Source organism: Neophocaena asiaeorientalis, unplaced genomic scaffold (genome assembly GCF_003031525.2).
Source record: "Neophocaena asiaeorientalis asiaeorientalis breed wild unplaced genomic scaffold, Neophocaena_asiaeorientalis_V1.1 scaffold418, whole genome shotgun sequence".
NCBI lineage: Eukaryota > Metazoa > Chordata > Mammalia > Artiodactyla > Phocoenidae > Neophocaena > Neophocaena asiaeorientalis.
In genome coordinates, this window is record NW_020175731.1 from 3,568,657 (window position 1) to 3,584,130 (window position 15,474).

At 46.6% G+C, this 15,474-nt stretch overlaps 1 protein-coding gene across 3 annotated transcripts in view; it reads right to left on the minus strand.

Annotated features, from left to right (window-relative positions):
- Window positions 1-6,482: 6,482 nt before the first annotated feature.
- Window positions 6,483-15,474, minus strand: part of TXNRD1 (thioredoxin reductase 1) — a 95,074-nt gene continuing 86,082 nt past the window's right edge. For all 3 annotated transcript variants that reach the window (XM_024732184.1, XM_024732182.1, XM_024732183.1), the window contains exon 14: window positions 6,483-8,293. In XM_024732184.1, the coding sequence (XP_024587952.1) occupies window positions 8,231-8,293 (63 nt within the window). In that variant the 3' untranslated portion in view covers window positions 6,483-8,230. The remainder of the gene's footprint in view (window positions 8,294-15,474) is intronic.

A 15,474-nucleotide genomic window follows, 5' to 3' on the forward strand; every position in this document is an offset into this window, starting at 1 on the left:
CCCGTTTTTAGGCTTGTTCTGCTGAACTGCCCAGCTGGAAGTTTGGGGATTGAGCTGAGGCCACTTGTCTCCTTCTGTCCTTCAGAGTCCTTTTTGGAAGACTAGACTTCCCTTGCTTTCCAATCAACCAGCTCTCAGAACAAGTCCAAGTTCACAGTAGTAACTTTACACATAATTGTGGAATGAAAGCACAGCACTGGGTCCCACTGATTTTATCATTCTTGATAACATCCATCACCTCATCTTTTCATGACAAGTTCCCTCTTCAGGCTCCCTTTATCTCTTACTCTGACCTGCAGTTGCCTAAAATTTCTCTCTCCAGCCCTCCTTCCACTCTTTATTCTGACCAAACAGTGCGATAGTAACAGTCGACTTTACCACGTGCTTACTTTCAGTGCTTTACGTGTTATCGGCTCATTTAACCCTCACAGCCACCCTAGGAAGGTACAATTAATATTCTCATTTTGAAGATGAGGAAACGAGGCAGAGTGAGGTTAAGCAACTTGGCCAAGAGGTGGCAGAGCTGTGATTCTAACCTACACTGCATGGGTCTGGAGTAGGGGAGGAAGCTAATCCGCACCAAACCTGGCTACTCATCATTTACGCAGGGCCGGGATTAGGGTGAGGTGAGTGAGGGGCCGAGCGTGCAGAACCTAATTGAGTTGTGCAGGGGCCGCTCCTGCTCTTTCAGGACCCTCAGCGTGCCTCTCCTCACCCCGTCTCGGCCCCGCAGTTGTATACTTTCTCTGCTTCCCAGAGCCCCAGGATGGTGCCCCAAAGCGTTGGCCTGCTGTTTGAGGCAACTTACAACTCATCTCTCCATCTTTCTCTCATTTTCTATTTCCATGTCTTGACTGCTTGTCTGTGTGGAACATCCTTTTTCCACCCCTTGAATCTTTTACCACCCCTTGTGGATCTAAAACCTGCCACCTGGCACTCACAGGAAGGGTCCCCAGGAGATCCCCTTGAAACAGGAGGGAAAGGGGGCAGGGCACGACATTTTAAAAGAATGACATAGCCATAGGACGTGACAAAAACTGGTTAGAACCAACTAGGTCCAAGATGGCAGAAGATTCGACTTCCAGTAGACCTTGAGCCTAATTATATGCTCGCTGCAATACATTAGCTAAATGACACACCCACAGGTGCCATGACAGCCCTGACCCTAAAAGGTCAAAGTGGGCGTGGCCCAAATCCTGGAAATCCCCGCCCCTTCCCCCAAATAGTTGGAATGATCCTCCCACTCATTAGCCTATGAAATTACCCACCCCATATTTCAGGGCCTCTCGCCTTCTGAGATGGCCCACACTCTGTCTGTGGAGTGTGTTTCCCTCTAAATAAATCCACTTCTTACCTATCACCTTGTCTCTCACTGAATTCTTTCTGCAAGGAGACATCAAGAACCTGAGCTTCATTAAATCCCGAGACCAAGTGTGTGATCTCAATTAAAAGGCCTTGGGTTCAAGTCCCAATCTGGGTTCTGGCTGGGTTCGAGTCCCAGCATGTGGGTTCATGTCCCAATCTGAGTTGCACAGTTTCACCCTAGTCCTGCTCTGTTCTCCTGGCCCGGGGTACCTTCCTTTGGGGCAGCTGCTGGTTTCTAGCAGAGCTTTTCTCCTTTTTATCTGCACTCACGCCCTCAGGGCCTCATCTTTCTCAGGACTTTAAACATCCTCTCTGGGCTGACGCTCTGACATTTAACTCTCTATCTTGAACTTCCTTCTGGAACTCCAGCCTCATGTGTCCAGCTAACCATCCAAAACCTCTACTCAGATGTCTACAAGGCATCTCAACCTCGGCACCTAAAACTCGAGCTTCTGATATTCCTCTCGAACCTGCCCCTCCTCCGCAGTTTTCCCATCTCAGTGAAATGGCACCTCCAGCCTCAATGCTTCCAGTGTTGAAGCCCAAAATGTAGGAGTCATCCTTGAACCTCTCTCTCTCTCTCTCTCATCCCACATCCAATCCAACACTAAGTCCTACTGGTTCTCCTCTCAAATTATGTCAGACTGGGATTTACTCACCATACCTACTGCCACCACCTTGGACTAAGACATCATCTTCTCACCCCTATCACTGCAGCAGCCTCCACCCACCCAAAGCCTCAGGCTGCCCTCAGACCAGCCACCCGTGTGCTCCTGACCACCTGGAAGTGTGATCAGGAAGTGGGGTCACACCCCTCCTCTGTTCAGAGCCCTCCAGTGGCTCCCAATGCTGCTGCTTCTTATTACAACCAACAAGACCCTACCTGATCTGTTATCTCTCTGACCTTGACTTTTATTCTTCCCCTTCTTGCTTGCTGGACTCCACCCACCATGATGGACTTAGACTCGTTCCCCCAACATCCCAGTCATTCTCTGCCTCAGGGCCTTTACACTTGCTGACCTCCCTGCCTGGAATGTTCCTTCCCCAAGGATCTCCTTCACCTCCTCCAAGTGTTCAGTCAAATGCCACCTTCTCTATGGGGTCTTCCCTGACCACCTTAATTAAAATTCCACTCCCCATGCCCCACACACCTCCCCTTCCCTGCTTAGATTTTTCTCCGTGGCACTTATCACCACTTATTCAACATAATGACTTATGTTATTTTTGCCTATTTCCCTCAACTATAATGTAAACCTCTTGAGGACACGGATTATTGATGTTTTTGTTCACTGCTGAACTCTCCTGCCTAGAACAGTACCTGGTACATAGTATTTGTTGAAAAAATGAGGGAGTAACTGTGTACATTCACCCACCCTACCTGACTGCACACACCTTCAGAGTGAGGTCTGTGTGTGTTTCGGTCAAAGTTCTCTAGAGAAAGTGGACCAGTAGAAGACAGACAGATGATAGACGGATAGATTCATTTATTATAAAGAATTGGCGCATGCAAATATGGAGGCTGGAAGTCCCACCATCTGCCATCTGCAAGATGGAGAATCAGGAAAGCGGTGGAGTAGTTCAGTCTGAGTCCAAAGGTCTGAGAACCAGGACCGCCGAGGGTCAATGTTCCAGCTCAAGCAATCCGGTAGAAAGAGCCAAATTCTTCCTTCCTTTTATTAAGGCCCTCAATGGATTGGGTGATGCCCACCCACACTGGGGAGGGCAAACCATTTTACTGAGTCCACTGATGAATGCAATTTCATTCAGAAACATCCTCAAGACACACTCAGAAATACTGTTTAACCATCTGTCTGGGCATCCCTGTGACGCAGTCAAGCTGACACATAAATTAACCATCAGTGTTCATTCACTCTGTATCCACTGTGCCTTGATGTACAGCACATGCCATGAAGTTTGTTTCTTGTCTCTTCACTCCTTTAGCAATTGCTCTTCCAAGGTGCTGCTTTTGCAATTACGAGGCAGGCTCTATCTCATTTTCCTGACAGACAAGAAGGCGTCCCCATCACGCACGCAGGAAAGCCAACACGGAGGGCTCTGATGCCTCCCTTCAGGTCAGTCTGCATGCATTTCCTGCACACCTACTGTGTGCTGACCACAGGGCCAAGGACCCACCTATTGGCTTTTTCAGCGTCAACACATGCTCCCATGCCCTTCAGCTTCATAGCAATCAGAGTGTGCTTACATGGCTGGGTGTTTTTAAGCACGTAGGAGAATTTACAAGGGAGATGGTGGCAGGAACAAAGTAGTATCATGTTGTAGAAAAGCACATAGTTGGAAGCCAGATGGCTTCTGGTCTCAGATCTGTGTTTAGCTGTTTAACCTTGACCTTGATGTTGATCAGTCAGCTTCACCTGTCCAGCCCTCAGTTTCTGCATCTGTAGACGGACTTGGAGAAGCTGACCTCCCTTGCCAATCTCAAAGCCTATGAAATAGCGCCTGAGAAACGAACAGCTGCAGTAAGGTTGTGCAGTGACGGGATCAGGCTCAGAGACAGCCAAGGGGTCCAGAAAACCCTGCTCTGCTCAGCTCCTCCGGAGACGCTTAGGAGTGCCCAGAGGGCAACGTACGGCATCAGTGATACAGGGCATCAGCAGGAAAGGGTCTGCAGGAAAAACCTTGGTTCCTTAGAGTGAATTTCAAATTAAAAAAAAAAAATTTTTAAGCTCTTTTCTTTTTCTAAATAAAATCTTTTGAAATATTAAAAGTTGAGTGCTCTGATTTTAAGTGGGTTTAAGGAAAGAGGACCTGGCCTGCTTGTTGTGTGACCCCTCCAACTCCCACGTATTCATTATCGATTGCTGTGTCACAATTACTCCCAAACTTAGTGCATGTTTAGCCCATTCCCAGACCTCATATCAAGGATGGACTCATGGATGGTCAGGAAAGGCCTTCTGCTGTATTCTCTGTCTTTAGAGTCTGGTCTCCTAGCTCCTGTGTGAGACCTTGATGGACACATTCTTGCTCCGGGCATTCTAATACTCCCAGCTACCCCCTCCCCACCTTTTAAAGCTATTTGAATGAACTACTGAGTAGATACAAAGGAACATTTGTAACAAACATAAATAATGATGCAACAAATGCACAAGTCCTCCACTTGGGTTAGGAAAGAAGAAGCCTTTAGGTCCTGGGTGCCCCTTCCTGACTCCAGCCTCTGCCCTGTCCCTTCATAGGTAACCACCAGCTTAAACTCCATATTCTTCATTTTGAATTTCTGTTTCCCTTGTGGTTCTACTCCAACTGTCCATCTAAACACACACACATATTGCTTAGTTTTGCCTGTTTATGTATATAATGGAATCACACTGTACATATGCCTTTGACTTTTTCACTCATTGATCCACTGTTTGTAACACATATCTTGCTGTTACTTCGTCTTCTGTTGTATGGATACACCGCAGTTGACCTGTCCATTCTTGTTCTGATGAATATTTGGGTTGTTTCCATGTTTCGTTTTTTTGCTATTGCTAACAGTGTCGTGTCTTTTGGTGCATAGATGTGCATCTGTGCTGGGTACATACCTAGAGTATGCACAGGATCTTGACTTTACTGGGTCATGTCAAATCATTTTCCAAAGTGACTGTACCAATTTACACTCCTCACAGCAATAAACGTGTCCCATTTGCACCACAGCTTTGCCAACGTTTGATACTGTCAGACTCTCTAAACTGTGCCACAGAATGGGTCAGAAGTGGTATTTCACAGCAGTTTAATTGTATTTACTCAACAAGTGACGTTGGCCATTTTTATGTTTATGCCCTTTCTACTTTCATTAACATTTGGGTCAAAGGTTCCTGACACGAGAGATTAACAGTATCCTGAAGTGGTCATCTCTGATAGGTACTGATCCAAGTGGTAAGGCTCTACCTGCCCACCCAATTACACAAAGTTTTATGTGCCTCCGTAGTGCACGTGTAGGCTTCGTGTTGGAAGCTACGCAGCACACAGACGCAAAGAACCCTAACTATCTAGGAGTGGCCTCGTGCAGGGTAACCTGAAGTGCTCTAGAGAAAGTACAGAGTCCTGTGGAGTACACGCAGAAAGAGTTCTGGCTGGAGGCAACCCAGCGCAGGGGGGTTAGGAGTGGTGTCTTTGGGGCAGAGGTCAGAGGTGCAGGTGACTGGCCCAGGGTCTGACAGAGGGCCCAGAGCCTATTTACAGGGCTTTGGAGGACCCTGAGGACGCGGGGCAAGGGAAGTCTGAGGAATATGATCCTGGCAATAGTGTGGAAATACACCGGCAGTGTTACGACCAGTTAGAAAAAGCACTAAAACATCTCAAGACAAGGTGCCTGTTAATTGTGCGGACAACACTGCTCGAGGGCACGTGAAAACACGACGGGACCCCAGGCTTCAGCTCAGTCGCCCTTCATGAAAGCTCCCACCCGTCAGAGATGAATGAGGCAGACTGCAAGGTGGTCGAGAGGTCTGGGCCTTTGAAGTCACAGACTTCTCTGGCTTCAAAAGTGTGCTATACCACTAACTAGCTGTGTAACCCTGAGCAAGGATTCCTACCTCTGAGCCTGCTCTTCCATCTGGAAGCGGGCACAGGAGCTTCCTGAGAGGGCTGTTATGTGCCTGGTACACGCTGCAGTAACAAGCACTTAGTGGTGCTGTTAGCACTCTGCAGTTACTCAGGACAGAGAGGAACTTTGGGAAGGTTTTTGTTAAGGATCACCACAAGATAGGAGTTTCTGCTCATCAACTGATGCATCAGAAAATTAAGTGCATATGAGTGAATAATCTGAGCCTGACAATAAACATCAATGTAAACACTTACTGAACCCCGGGTATGTGCCCGATCCAGTTCAGAGAGAAAGGAAGGCTCACGCACCCTCACAGTGCTGTTGTCAGGTGGGGCGGTTTTGCCACCTTAAAAACTAAGATGGACAGATCAAGTGGGGATAAGCTGAAAAATGGAATCTGGAAGGCCAACACGGCTAAAATGTGAACCTCAGCGCACCCACCAGGCCCCGCAGCACAGCATCGATGAAACTTACTCAGCACCTAGTTCTCACGATCGCCAGTAGGAGCCCGGAAGTCCATTTGGCTGTCAGCTGAACAGTCCCAAGACCACCATTCAACAAGAGCCACACAGGGTGGATATTAACAGCTTTTAAGGTTTCACATTGTTTCTTTTCAGAAGATTTGTAACAAGAATACACAGAATTTAATACGAGTTCTGATACACTGGGCAATTACGCAGACACGTCTATAAAGTAGAATCCTTCTCGTGGGGGCAGAATATTCTATTCCACAAAGAAGACAGAGTCACAACATGATTAGGCATGATCACCCCGTACCGCCTATCTTCTGATTTCAGAGATTGGCAGACTTGGAGAAAAAAACAAATTTAAAAATAAATAAAGAAAACTGAACACAGTCAGCTGTCGCAATTCCCCTCCCCTCTTTTCCTTTTCCCATTGTCTCCACACAACCAGATGGGACGGAGGGTGAGGCAGGGCTGTGAGGCAGACAGGGTCAGGGGATTTGCTGACTAAATGCTGGGCAGACGCTGAGCTCCCTGAGGTGACCGAGAAACGTACTTTCAATCAACCACTCAGTGCTGTAGCCGAGACACACACACAGACGGGAAGAAATGAAAAAGGAGCTACAAGAACTGCTGGTGGGAGGTCTGACATCCACAGCATGTTTAAAATCCAACTTCTGTAGTGGGAAAACGGCCTAAATATGATCCGTCGCCAGTACATTTAGCCAGAAATCTGTAACTGTAGGGTTAATACCTCTTTGTGATAATACGAGTTGGAATGCTAATGGAGCAGAAACACTTCTGCCCAAATTCCACCAAGTACATCAACAGAAAAAGCCAAAACCATTTGGTTTTTACATGAAAGTTCTTCACATCCACCTGTGTTCAAAAATAATAAATTATGATATTAATGATATTAACAGCTTTCTTTAAAAAAGTAATTACCACAAGAGTTAAATTGTTAAGTGTGGAAAGACATTTCTCCTATGAATATAGTTCTTAGGAAGGGATAGATGTATAACACACATGAAAAATAAAGCTGTAGTATTTTGTGATTTTAGCTTAAAGCAAAAGCTACCCCCCAAAAAGTCTTTAAACATTGCAAAAGATCTCAGCTCACTTAGACCAGCACACTTAGACCAGCACAAAGACATTTATTGTTTTTCCCCACTTCAGCTGTGCACCTGCCTCCATGATGAAGAACAGTGGAGATCACGCTGTACGACCAAGTTCCCTGCATTGGAATATTCCTCCTAACAGGCTGGCCAGGTAGCCATTTCATCATCAGTGGTATAGTGCCTGGGAGCACACCTGGTCAGTGGTGACCACTTGTTTTGGGGAGATGCTCTCTCCCTGGGACAAGCCTAGGAGCCACAGTGCGCCGTCCCAGCAACGAGCCACCTTATTTGCACACGGTGGCCACGACTTGCTTTTGGATAAAAATTGTCTGCTATCATCTCTACTTTCACTAACACGGCGGAGAAAAAAAATAACCAACCTGAGAAAGGTTGACAGTGAGAATAAGAAAACCTACAAAGGAAAGGCCATGCAAAAACTGCTTCGACGGTTCCATCACCACCCACCGCGCGGGCTTGAGGCTGGTGACTTCATGGACGCCCCTCTGCGAAGCGCTGCCGAAAACCAGTTTCAAGTGCGTCATGCTGACCCCAGTGCGATGCTGCCTGCCACCCACGCGTCACCTCCGGCCCATGAGATCCAAGGGGGCCTCGGGGCTCTAAGCACAGGACACGTGGCTGCTGAAGCCCGAGAACCTTCCGCAAACTTCGCCTTGGACTTGGGCAAGAAATACGTCAGTGGTTTGGAGTCCTGGCAGCAGCACCCACACTGGGGCTTAACCTCAGCAACCGGTCTGGAGGATGTTCTCCCCCGAGCGCTTGGTCACCGACAGTGTTGTGAATACCTGCAGGGGAGGAGACAGCATGAGACTCGGACACGGGCGCAGAAGTTAACTGGGCGCAGCTCAGATAACACCACGGGACTAAGAATGACTTGAGTAACTACTTACAACAGAGATGTAATATGACCAAGGTAAGCATTTCAACACCAAGGTGAAAGAGAAAAAAATGTAGCTTATATCTAATAAAGCACTTACTTGCATGAGGGTGATTAAAATAATACCCTGATTGTTTATCAGTTCTCTAAAAGAAATGTACCATGAAATATTCTGGACACACAGAAAGCAGTGAAGTGTACTATCAGGAACACCCTTGTGCCCACCCAACCCAGGGAGCTTCGTAACACATGGTTCGAGCCCCATGTGTATCCCCTTCCTGATAACTTTCCCCCTCCCCGCCCCCGACTGGTGCTTTTCTTTTGTAGGTTTTTAAAAACTTAATATGCGAATGGCAAGATGGTACATACATGCTCTTCTGCTACCTGCTTTCTCGGCTCAATACTTTATTCCTATTATTCACGCATACGGACACAGATAGCTCTAATTCTTCCATTTCTCACTGAATAGTATTCAATTACTACAGTATACGATACCACATTAGAGTATAGTATATATACTATAGTAGTGCTCTCCAACCTTTTTGGCACCAGGGACCGGTTTCGTGGAAGACAATTTTTCCGTGGATGGAGGGGGGCGGGCAGGAAGTGGGTGACGGTTCAGGGAGTAATGCAAGCGACGGGGACTGGGAGATGAAGCGTCCCTCGCTCACCTGCCGCTCACCTCCTGCTGTGTGGCCCAGTTCCTAACGGGCCATGCCCAGGGGTTGGGGACCCCTGCACTATAGTATTCAATCACTCAAATAGTGAGTATATTACAAATTACATGCCCAGGCTCCTTTTGCTGGCCACTCAAGCTATAACCAATATGCTATCTGCAGCATGCTATGACATTCTGGTACATCTCCCTGCACCTGGAGCTAGAGGTACAATTGCTGGGTGCGAGGGCAGGTGCAACTCTGACTTGGCTAGATTTCCAAAGTGCCTGACGAACTGATGCTCTCACTTGCAGTGACTGACAAGTTCTCCTGGTTCCACATCCTTGAAACATTGGTCCTTGTGGACTTAGAGCCTAAGAACTTTAGGTGGCTTTGATTTGCTACTACTCAGGATTGCCTATACCGAAAAAACAAGGGCTCTCAAACCTTAAAGCCTGTTCACGCTGATTAAAATACACGGAAATTACAGATTCTAATTTGGCAGATCTAGGGTGGGCCCCAGGAATCTCATTTTTAGCAAGAGTCCCAAGTGATTCTAACGCAGGTTGCCTAAAGACCACAGATTAGAACTTCTTGAGGAACACCAGTGTAGGCAACGCACTGAGAATTTAACGCAAAATTCAAAGCCTAGAAGCCCACTGCGTGGTAAACTAACCATTGGTTGCTTAACTTTGTAGTTTCCCCAAACAGGAAACCTGCAGCTCTCCTACAGTCTATCGGTAACAGTAACTCTCTAAATTGCCAAATCCAGAGGGCACCTTGCCGCTTTCATTCCTCAGCCTCTCTGTAGCATTTCTTGTTGTCGATCTCAATGATCTTCTAACAATTTTCTTCTTTTTGCTTCCGTGAAAGCACTCTTTCCTGTTTCCTTCTTTTGTGGCTACTCCTCAGCCACGGCTTAGAGGTGTGCTGCTGAAACACCGGTTTTTTTTTTTAAATAAATTTATTTTTGGCTGCATCGGGTCTTGGTTGCTGCGCGCTGGCTTTCTCTCATTGCGGCGAGCAGGCACTACTCTTCGTTGCGGTGCACGGGCTTCTCATTGCGTTGGCTTCTCTCATTGCAGTGCACGGGCTCTAAGCACGCGGGCTCAGTAGTTGCGGCTCGCGGGCTCTAGAGCGCAGGCTCAGTAGCTGCGGCGCACGGGCCTAGTTGCTCCGCCGCACGTGGGATCTTCCCCCCGGACCAGGGCTCGAACCCGTGTCCCCTGCAGGCGGATTCTTAACCACCATTCCAGGTGGCACGTCCTGAAACACTGATTTTCCCCAGTCCTTAGGGTGGTCAGAGCCCCAGGGCAGGTGGGCTGCAGAACCAGGTGCCTGATCTGCTTATTCCAGTGTGCTGCCCAAACAATGCCACCGTCCACACGTGCACGACATGAACAAGGCCAGGCAGCATGGCCCTAAGGGTCCTTCCTCAGCTCTCTCCCCTTTAGATGCTCTCGTCATGGTCTCATTCAGGCAACTACTCCCTTTTAGGCAGATGGCTCCCGGTGAATGGCAGCGCCACTACTTGATTGACCAGGCCACGCGCCACGCATCTGGAATTGACCCTTCATTGACCCTTAATTCCTCTATTTCCATTACTGCTGATGTACCATCAATTAGTAAGTCTTAAGATATGTTGTTTCTTTTCTGTCAAATCTGATCCCTCTTCATGTTAACTCTGACTGAACTGTGAGATTTTTGTTAGTTTCCAAAACATATGGTGCCTTCACCTCCCTGTGATGACACTGTGTGGACCATACATTATACATTCCCGCCCTACTGGACACAGACGTGGGGGGCAGGGGCTTGCTCTGGCCAAGGATACATGTGGAAGTGGGAAGCATCACTCCTGAACAGAAGCCTTGGGCACCAAGGTGCTTTTCCTATACCTCCTGTCCCTCTGCCATTCAGCCAGCTGTGCCCCTAGGAGAGGCTGCCCCACCAGCCAGGTCCTGGAGTGATGATGGAATTGGAGCTGAGCTGCAGCTGTTCCATGATGACCTTAGAGCACCACAAGGAATAAACCTCTGTTTTTACAGGCAAAAAAAACCCAAACAAAATCACCACCCAAACTGATCATCTATACTGCCCAGGCATGAAAACATAAAAGGACTTTGTGTAAAATCAATTTTTACACAAACTTAGAAACTTATTTGGCTACTGAATACAATTAAGATTTCAATCCAGGGGCTTCCCTGGTGGTGCAGTGGTTGAGAGTCTGCCTGCCGATGCAGGGGACACAGGTTCGTGCCCCGGTCCGGGAAGATCCCACATGCCGCGGAGCGGCTGGGCCCGTGAGCCATGGCCACTGAGCCTGTGCGTCCGGAGCCTGTGCTCCACGACGGGAGAGGCCACAACAGTGAGAGGCCTGCGTACCGCAAAAAAAAAAAAATTTCAATCCAAATCTTTTCGGTCACACCAAGTAAGTTGAAAGGTAACTCTAAGTAAGATTCTGCAGAGTCCATTTGTCCTACTCTAACCCAGACCGACCTTTGAGAACCACTGAGTAAGTGTCACACTGAGACAGGAGGCTATGGCTGATTTGGGAGAGACCCCAGTGGAAGCAAGACTCATCAAGTGCTTGTATCACTGTCAGCACACCTAGACAAGCTTTTTGGTCAGCTGCATTCTCTGATTCCTGAGAAACAACTGGTCTCCTGATTTTTATTTATTTATTATTATTTTTTTTTGCGGTACGTGGGCCTCTCACTGTTGTGGCCTCTCCCGTTGCGGAGCACAGGCTCCGGATGCGCAGGCCCAGTGGCCATGGCTCACGGGCCTAGCCGCTCCGCGGCACGTGGGATCCTCCCGGACTGGGGCACGAACCCGTGTCCCCTGCATCGGCAGGCGGACTCCCAACCACTGTTGCCACCAGGGAAGCCCTGGTCTCCTGATTTTTAATACAAAGAGGAAAGAGCACAAGAAATCGAGGCCACTTTGACTTATATAGGTCAAAGCAACAGGAATCAACATCAAAAATACTTGTGAATAAAAGGGGAAAATACTTTTGTGTAAAGGAGGAACAATACTGAGAAAAACCCGTGGTCTATTTTAGCCTTAAAAGCAGCAACAAAGCCTTTTTTCTTCCTATATATCAGCAGTGCCTCAAAAAAGTCAGACCCAAGTAATAATGGCTAGTAAAACATTTAAAGTATGAACCCAGAAGAAAAATGTGTGAACAACTTGCATCCAAAAAAACAGTAATTATAAGAAAAAAAAGGTTCATCCTTGTTAATAAAGATATGTGAAAATCCTTGAAATAGTTATCTTTCATACTTATTAAAGAAAAAGTTACACTGAATTTTGCAACGTTTTCATTAGCACTCAAATTCAACGCTGATGACACTGTAAACTAGTACAATTCTTCTTTGAAAAGCAATACAGCTCCCTTGTTTAAAAAATGTGTGACTGTGGATGAGGACAGAAAGATAATATGCAATAATGAAAATAGCTGTGTTCGGATGATGGTATCACGGGCAATTTAAAACACCATCGAACATGTTCTCTCTCCAATTTTCATAAAGGAAGAAAAATAATGAGGTAGGGAATACATTACAGCAAATTCCAGGCTTGTGAATTTGCAAGCTTATGTTTTATTTCTCAGGAATTAATTTAGAAATAGAACTTGTAGGACATGTGGTTAAAAAACTAAACCCATCAAAAATGGAAACAAATTAAGGGGGAAAAAAAGAGCTCTTATCAATAGCCAGGACATGGAAGCAACCTAAATGTCCATAGACAGATGAATGGATAAAGATGTGGCACGTATATACAATGGAATATTCCTCAGCCATAAAAAGGAACAAAATTGAGTTATGTGTAATGAGGTGGATGGAACTAGAGTCTGTCATACAGAGTGACGTAAGTCAGAAAGAGAAAAATAAATAACCGTATGCTAACACATATATATGGTATCGAGTGACTGCTGAACTTAGTGGCAGGGCAGGAATAAAGATGCAGATGTAGAGAATGGAGTTGAGGACACAGGGAGGGGGGAAGGGTAAGCTGGGACGAAGTGAGAGAGTGGCATGGACATACATACACTGACAAATGTAAAATGGATATAGTGGGAAGCAGCCGCATAGCACAGGGAGATCAGCTCGGTGCTTTGTGACCACCTAGAGGGGTGGGATAGGGAGGGAGGCTCACGAGGGAGGGGCTATGGGGATATATGTATGCATATGGCTGATTCACTTTGTTATACAGCAGAAACTAACAACACTGTAAAGCAATTATACGCCAATAAAGATATTAAAAAAAAAAAGAGCTCTTATCTGTTTTTCTTATACTGGAAAACATGCTGATGTTAAAGAGATGGGGGAAGCCAAACTGCTGCTGCTGGTTAGCCTAAACAGAAAAACTGATGGGGTCAATTCTTACACATATTTTATACGTGCAGAGCTGCTTTAGAATTTTCATAAAAATACATGTAAAAAAAATGAGCGGAGGCAGCTTTTCGATCCCAGCACAAAGAACACTCACAAAAGGGCAAATGCGATAGGCCTGTACCTCACATTTCTTATCTGGCCAACACCTCCCAGCCTCACAAGACCCCCTTCACTGAAGACTGTGATTATGTTGACTATTAATAAAACAAAACTTCTGACGTTTGGCACTACAAGTCATTTTAAGACATTTCACAGGGTTTTCTCTCTGATGCTCCTTCTTCTTGAGCCATTTTTTTTCCTCTACAAATAAACTTAAGTTGAAATTATTACTCAAAATGATATGTAATCAGTTCCCTATTCAACTATTACTGCTCAGATGTCCAGAATAAATTATCACCATATCGTCCTCACACTGAATAACGCTCGTGCCATCACTGACACCCCAGGCCTTAAGACACCCTCTCTCGTACTGAAACCAAGGGGCCTTCAGTCAAAACAACAGGAGTCCCTCCTCCTCCTCCAGCAATTCCAGAAGGAAACCCTTTGGAAACTATTTTGCTCCAAAAAGCAAAGCCTCCACTGAGGAATTCATCAACTTTTGTAAGCAATTACTTCTGAGAGCCAAAGGTTGTGCAATTGCCCAGGTTATTCTATCGAAATGGTACAGAAGAGTTCATTCAATGAATCATTCTGCAAACCACCCACAGCTGGCACGGGAGCCGGGCTAGTTCTAAATACTTGAAAGCAATGCCCAGGACCAATTTTCAAATTATTACTGTTTCTAATCCATCCAACGGACTGACATTTGTGAAGTTTGATAAAAATGATTAGGAAACAAACTTTTAAAAGGCATGTAAAATTAAAACCCAAATTTTCTATTATATCAGATACTGTCAAATTACCCTTTAAGTTTCTAAACCTTTTTTCTTCATTTCCATCCCGATCTCATTATGGACTAGTAACAAACATTCTCTGGACTGCATTTTGAGTGGCACTCCTGTACAGCACATGGCTGTTTGCTAAAAAAAACAAACAGAAAAAACAACCAGTGGGTCCAGTAGCAAATCCAATTACATACTATGCCAGCCAGAACTCAGCATTTAGCAAGAGTGCCCCTAAAAATCCCCTACTGATCAAATTTTACTTTCCCTTAATCAAGAAGCTTTAAGGAAGATTTCCACAATCAGAATTTTGTCATAAGTGTTTGGTTTTTCAAAATCTAGTTTCTAAGCAAGTTGCTCAAAACCAGAGGTAAAAGCAATCACCAGAGGAGCTTTCTCGAAATATACCTCCTTCCTCCACCTCCCCTCTCCCCAAAATACTGTAATGATGACTTTTTAGTCAAGCCACATCTTCTGTAATGAAATACCCTGGGGAAAAGCAGCTAACACATGCAGTTACTGAGTATCTGCCGAATGCCAGGGACTCCCCTAGATACTTTCTGCACAGCATGGCCCATTGGCCCTGTGAGTTACAGCATCTCCACGTCAAATGCTGTGGGAAGGTGTGTAGAGCATCGTCTGCACTGCGTGGTGTCTCGGAAGCCAGCCTGCCTGAGTTTGGATCTTGGTTCTGCCACTTCCAAGCTGCCAGGTCACTCAACCGCTCTGTCCTCAATTCCCTCGGGTGTCAAATGGAGACACTCCTGCCACCCACCCTGTGGGGTTCCTGTAAGGACTAATAAGTAGGTCAGCATGCGGAGGAGGGCAGGGTCCTGACACAGTCAGTAAGCCCTCAGGAACCTCAGCGCTTCTGCAGTGTGATTCCCCGGGAAGCTGCTCTTTCTACGACTGCTCCCTACTTCAAGCCGCAAATGTGAACCACTCTCAGTTCTTCCCCTTTCCAAAGAGCGGGCTAGTGCGATCAACTCCATCTCCTATTCCCTCTCGCCTGGACCGTGTCTTCTGACACACACTGCCACGACCCCGGTTCAGGCCCCTGCCCCTGCCCGCCTCCAGACGTGCCTCGGCGGGACCTCTCCCCACAGCGCAGCCGGAGGGATTTCTCTCAGTAAGGTGTCTGATCACGTCCCCCACACC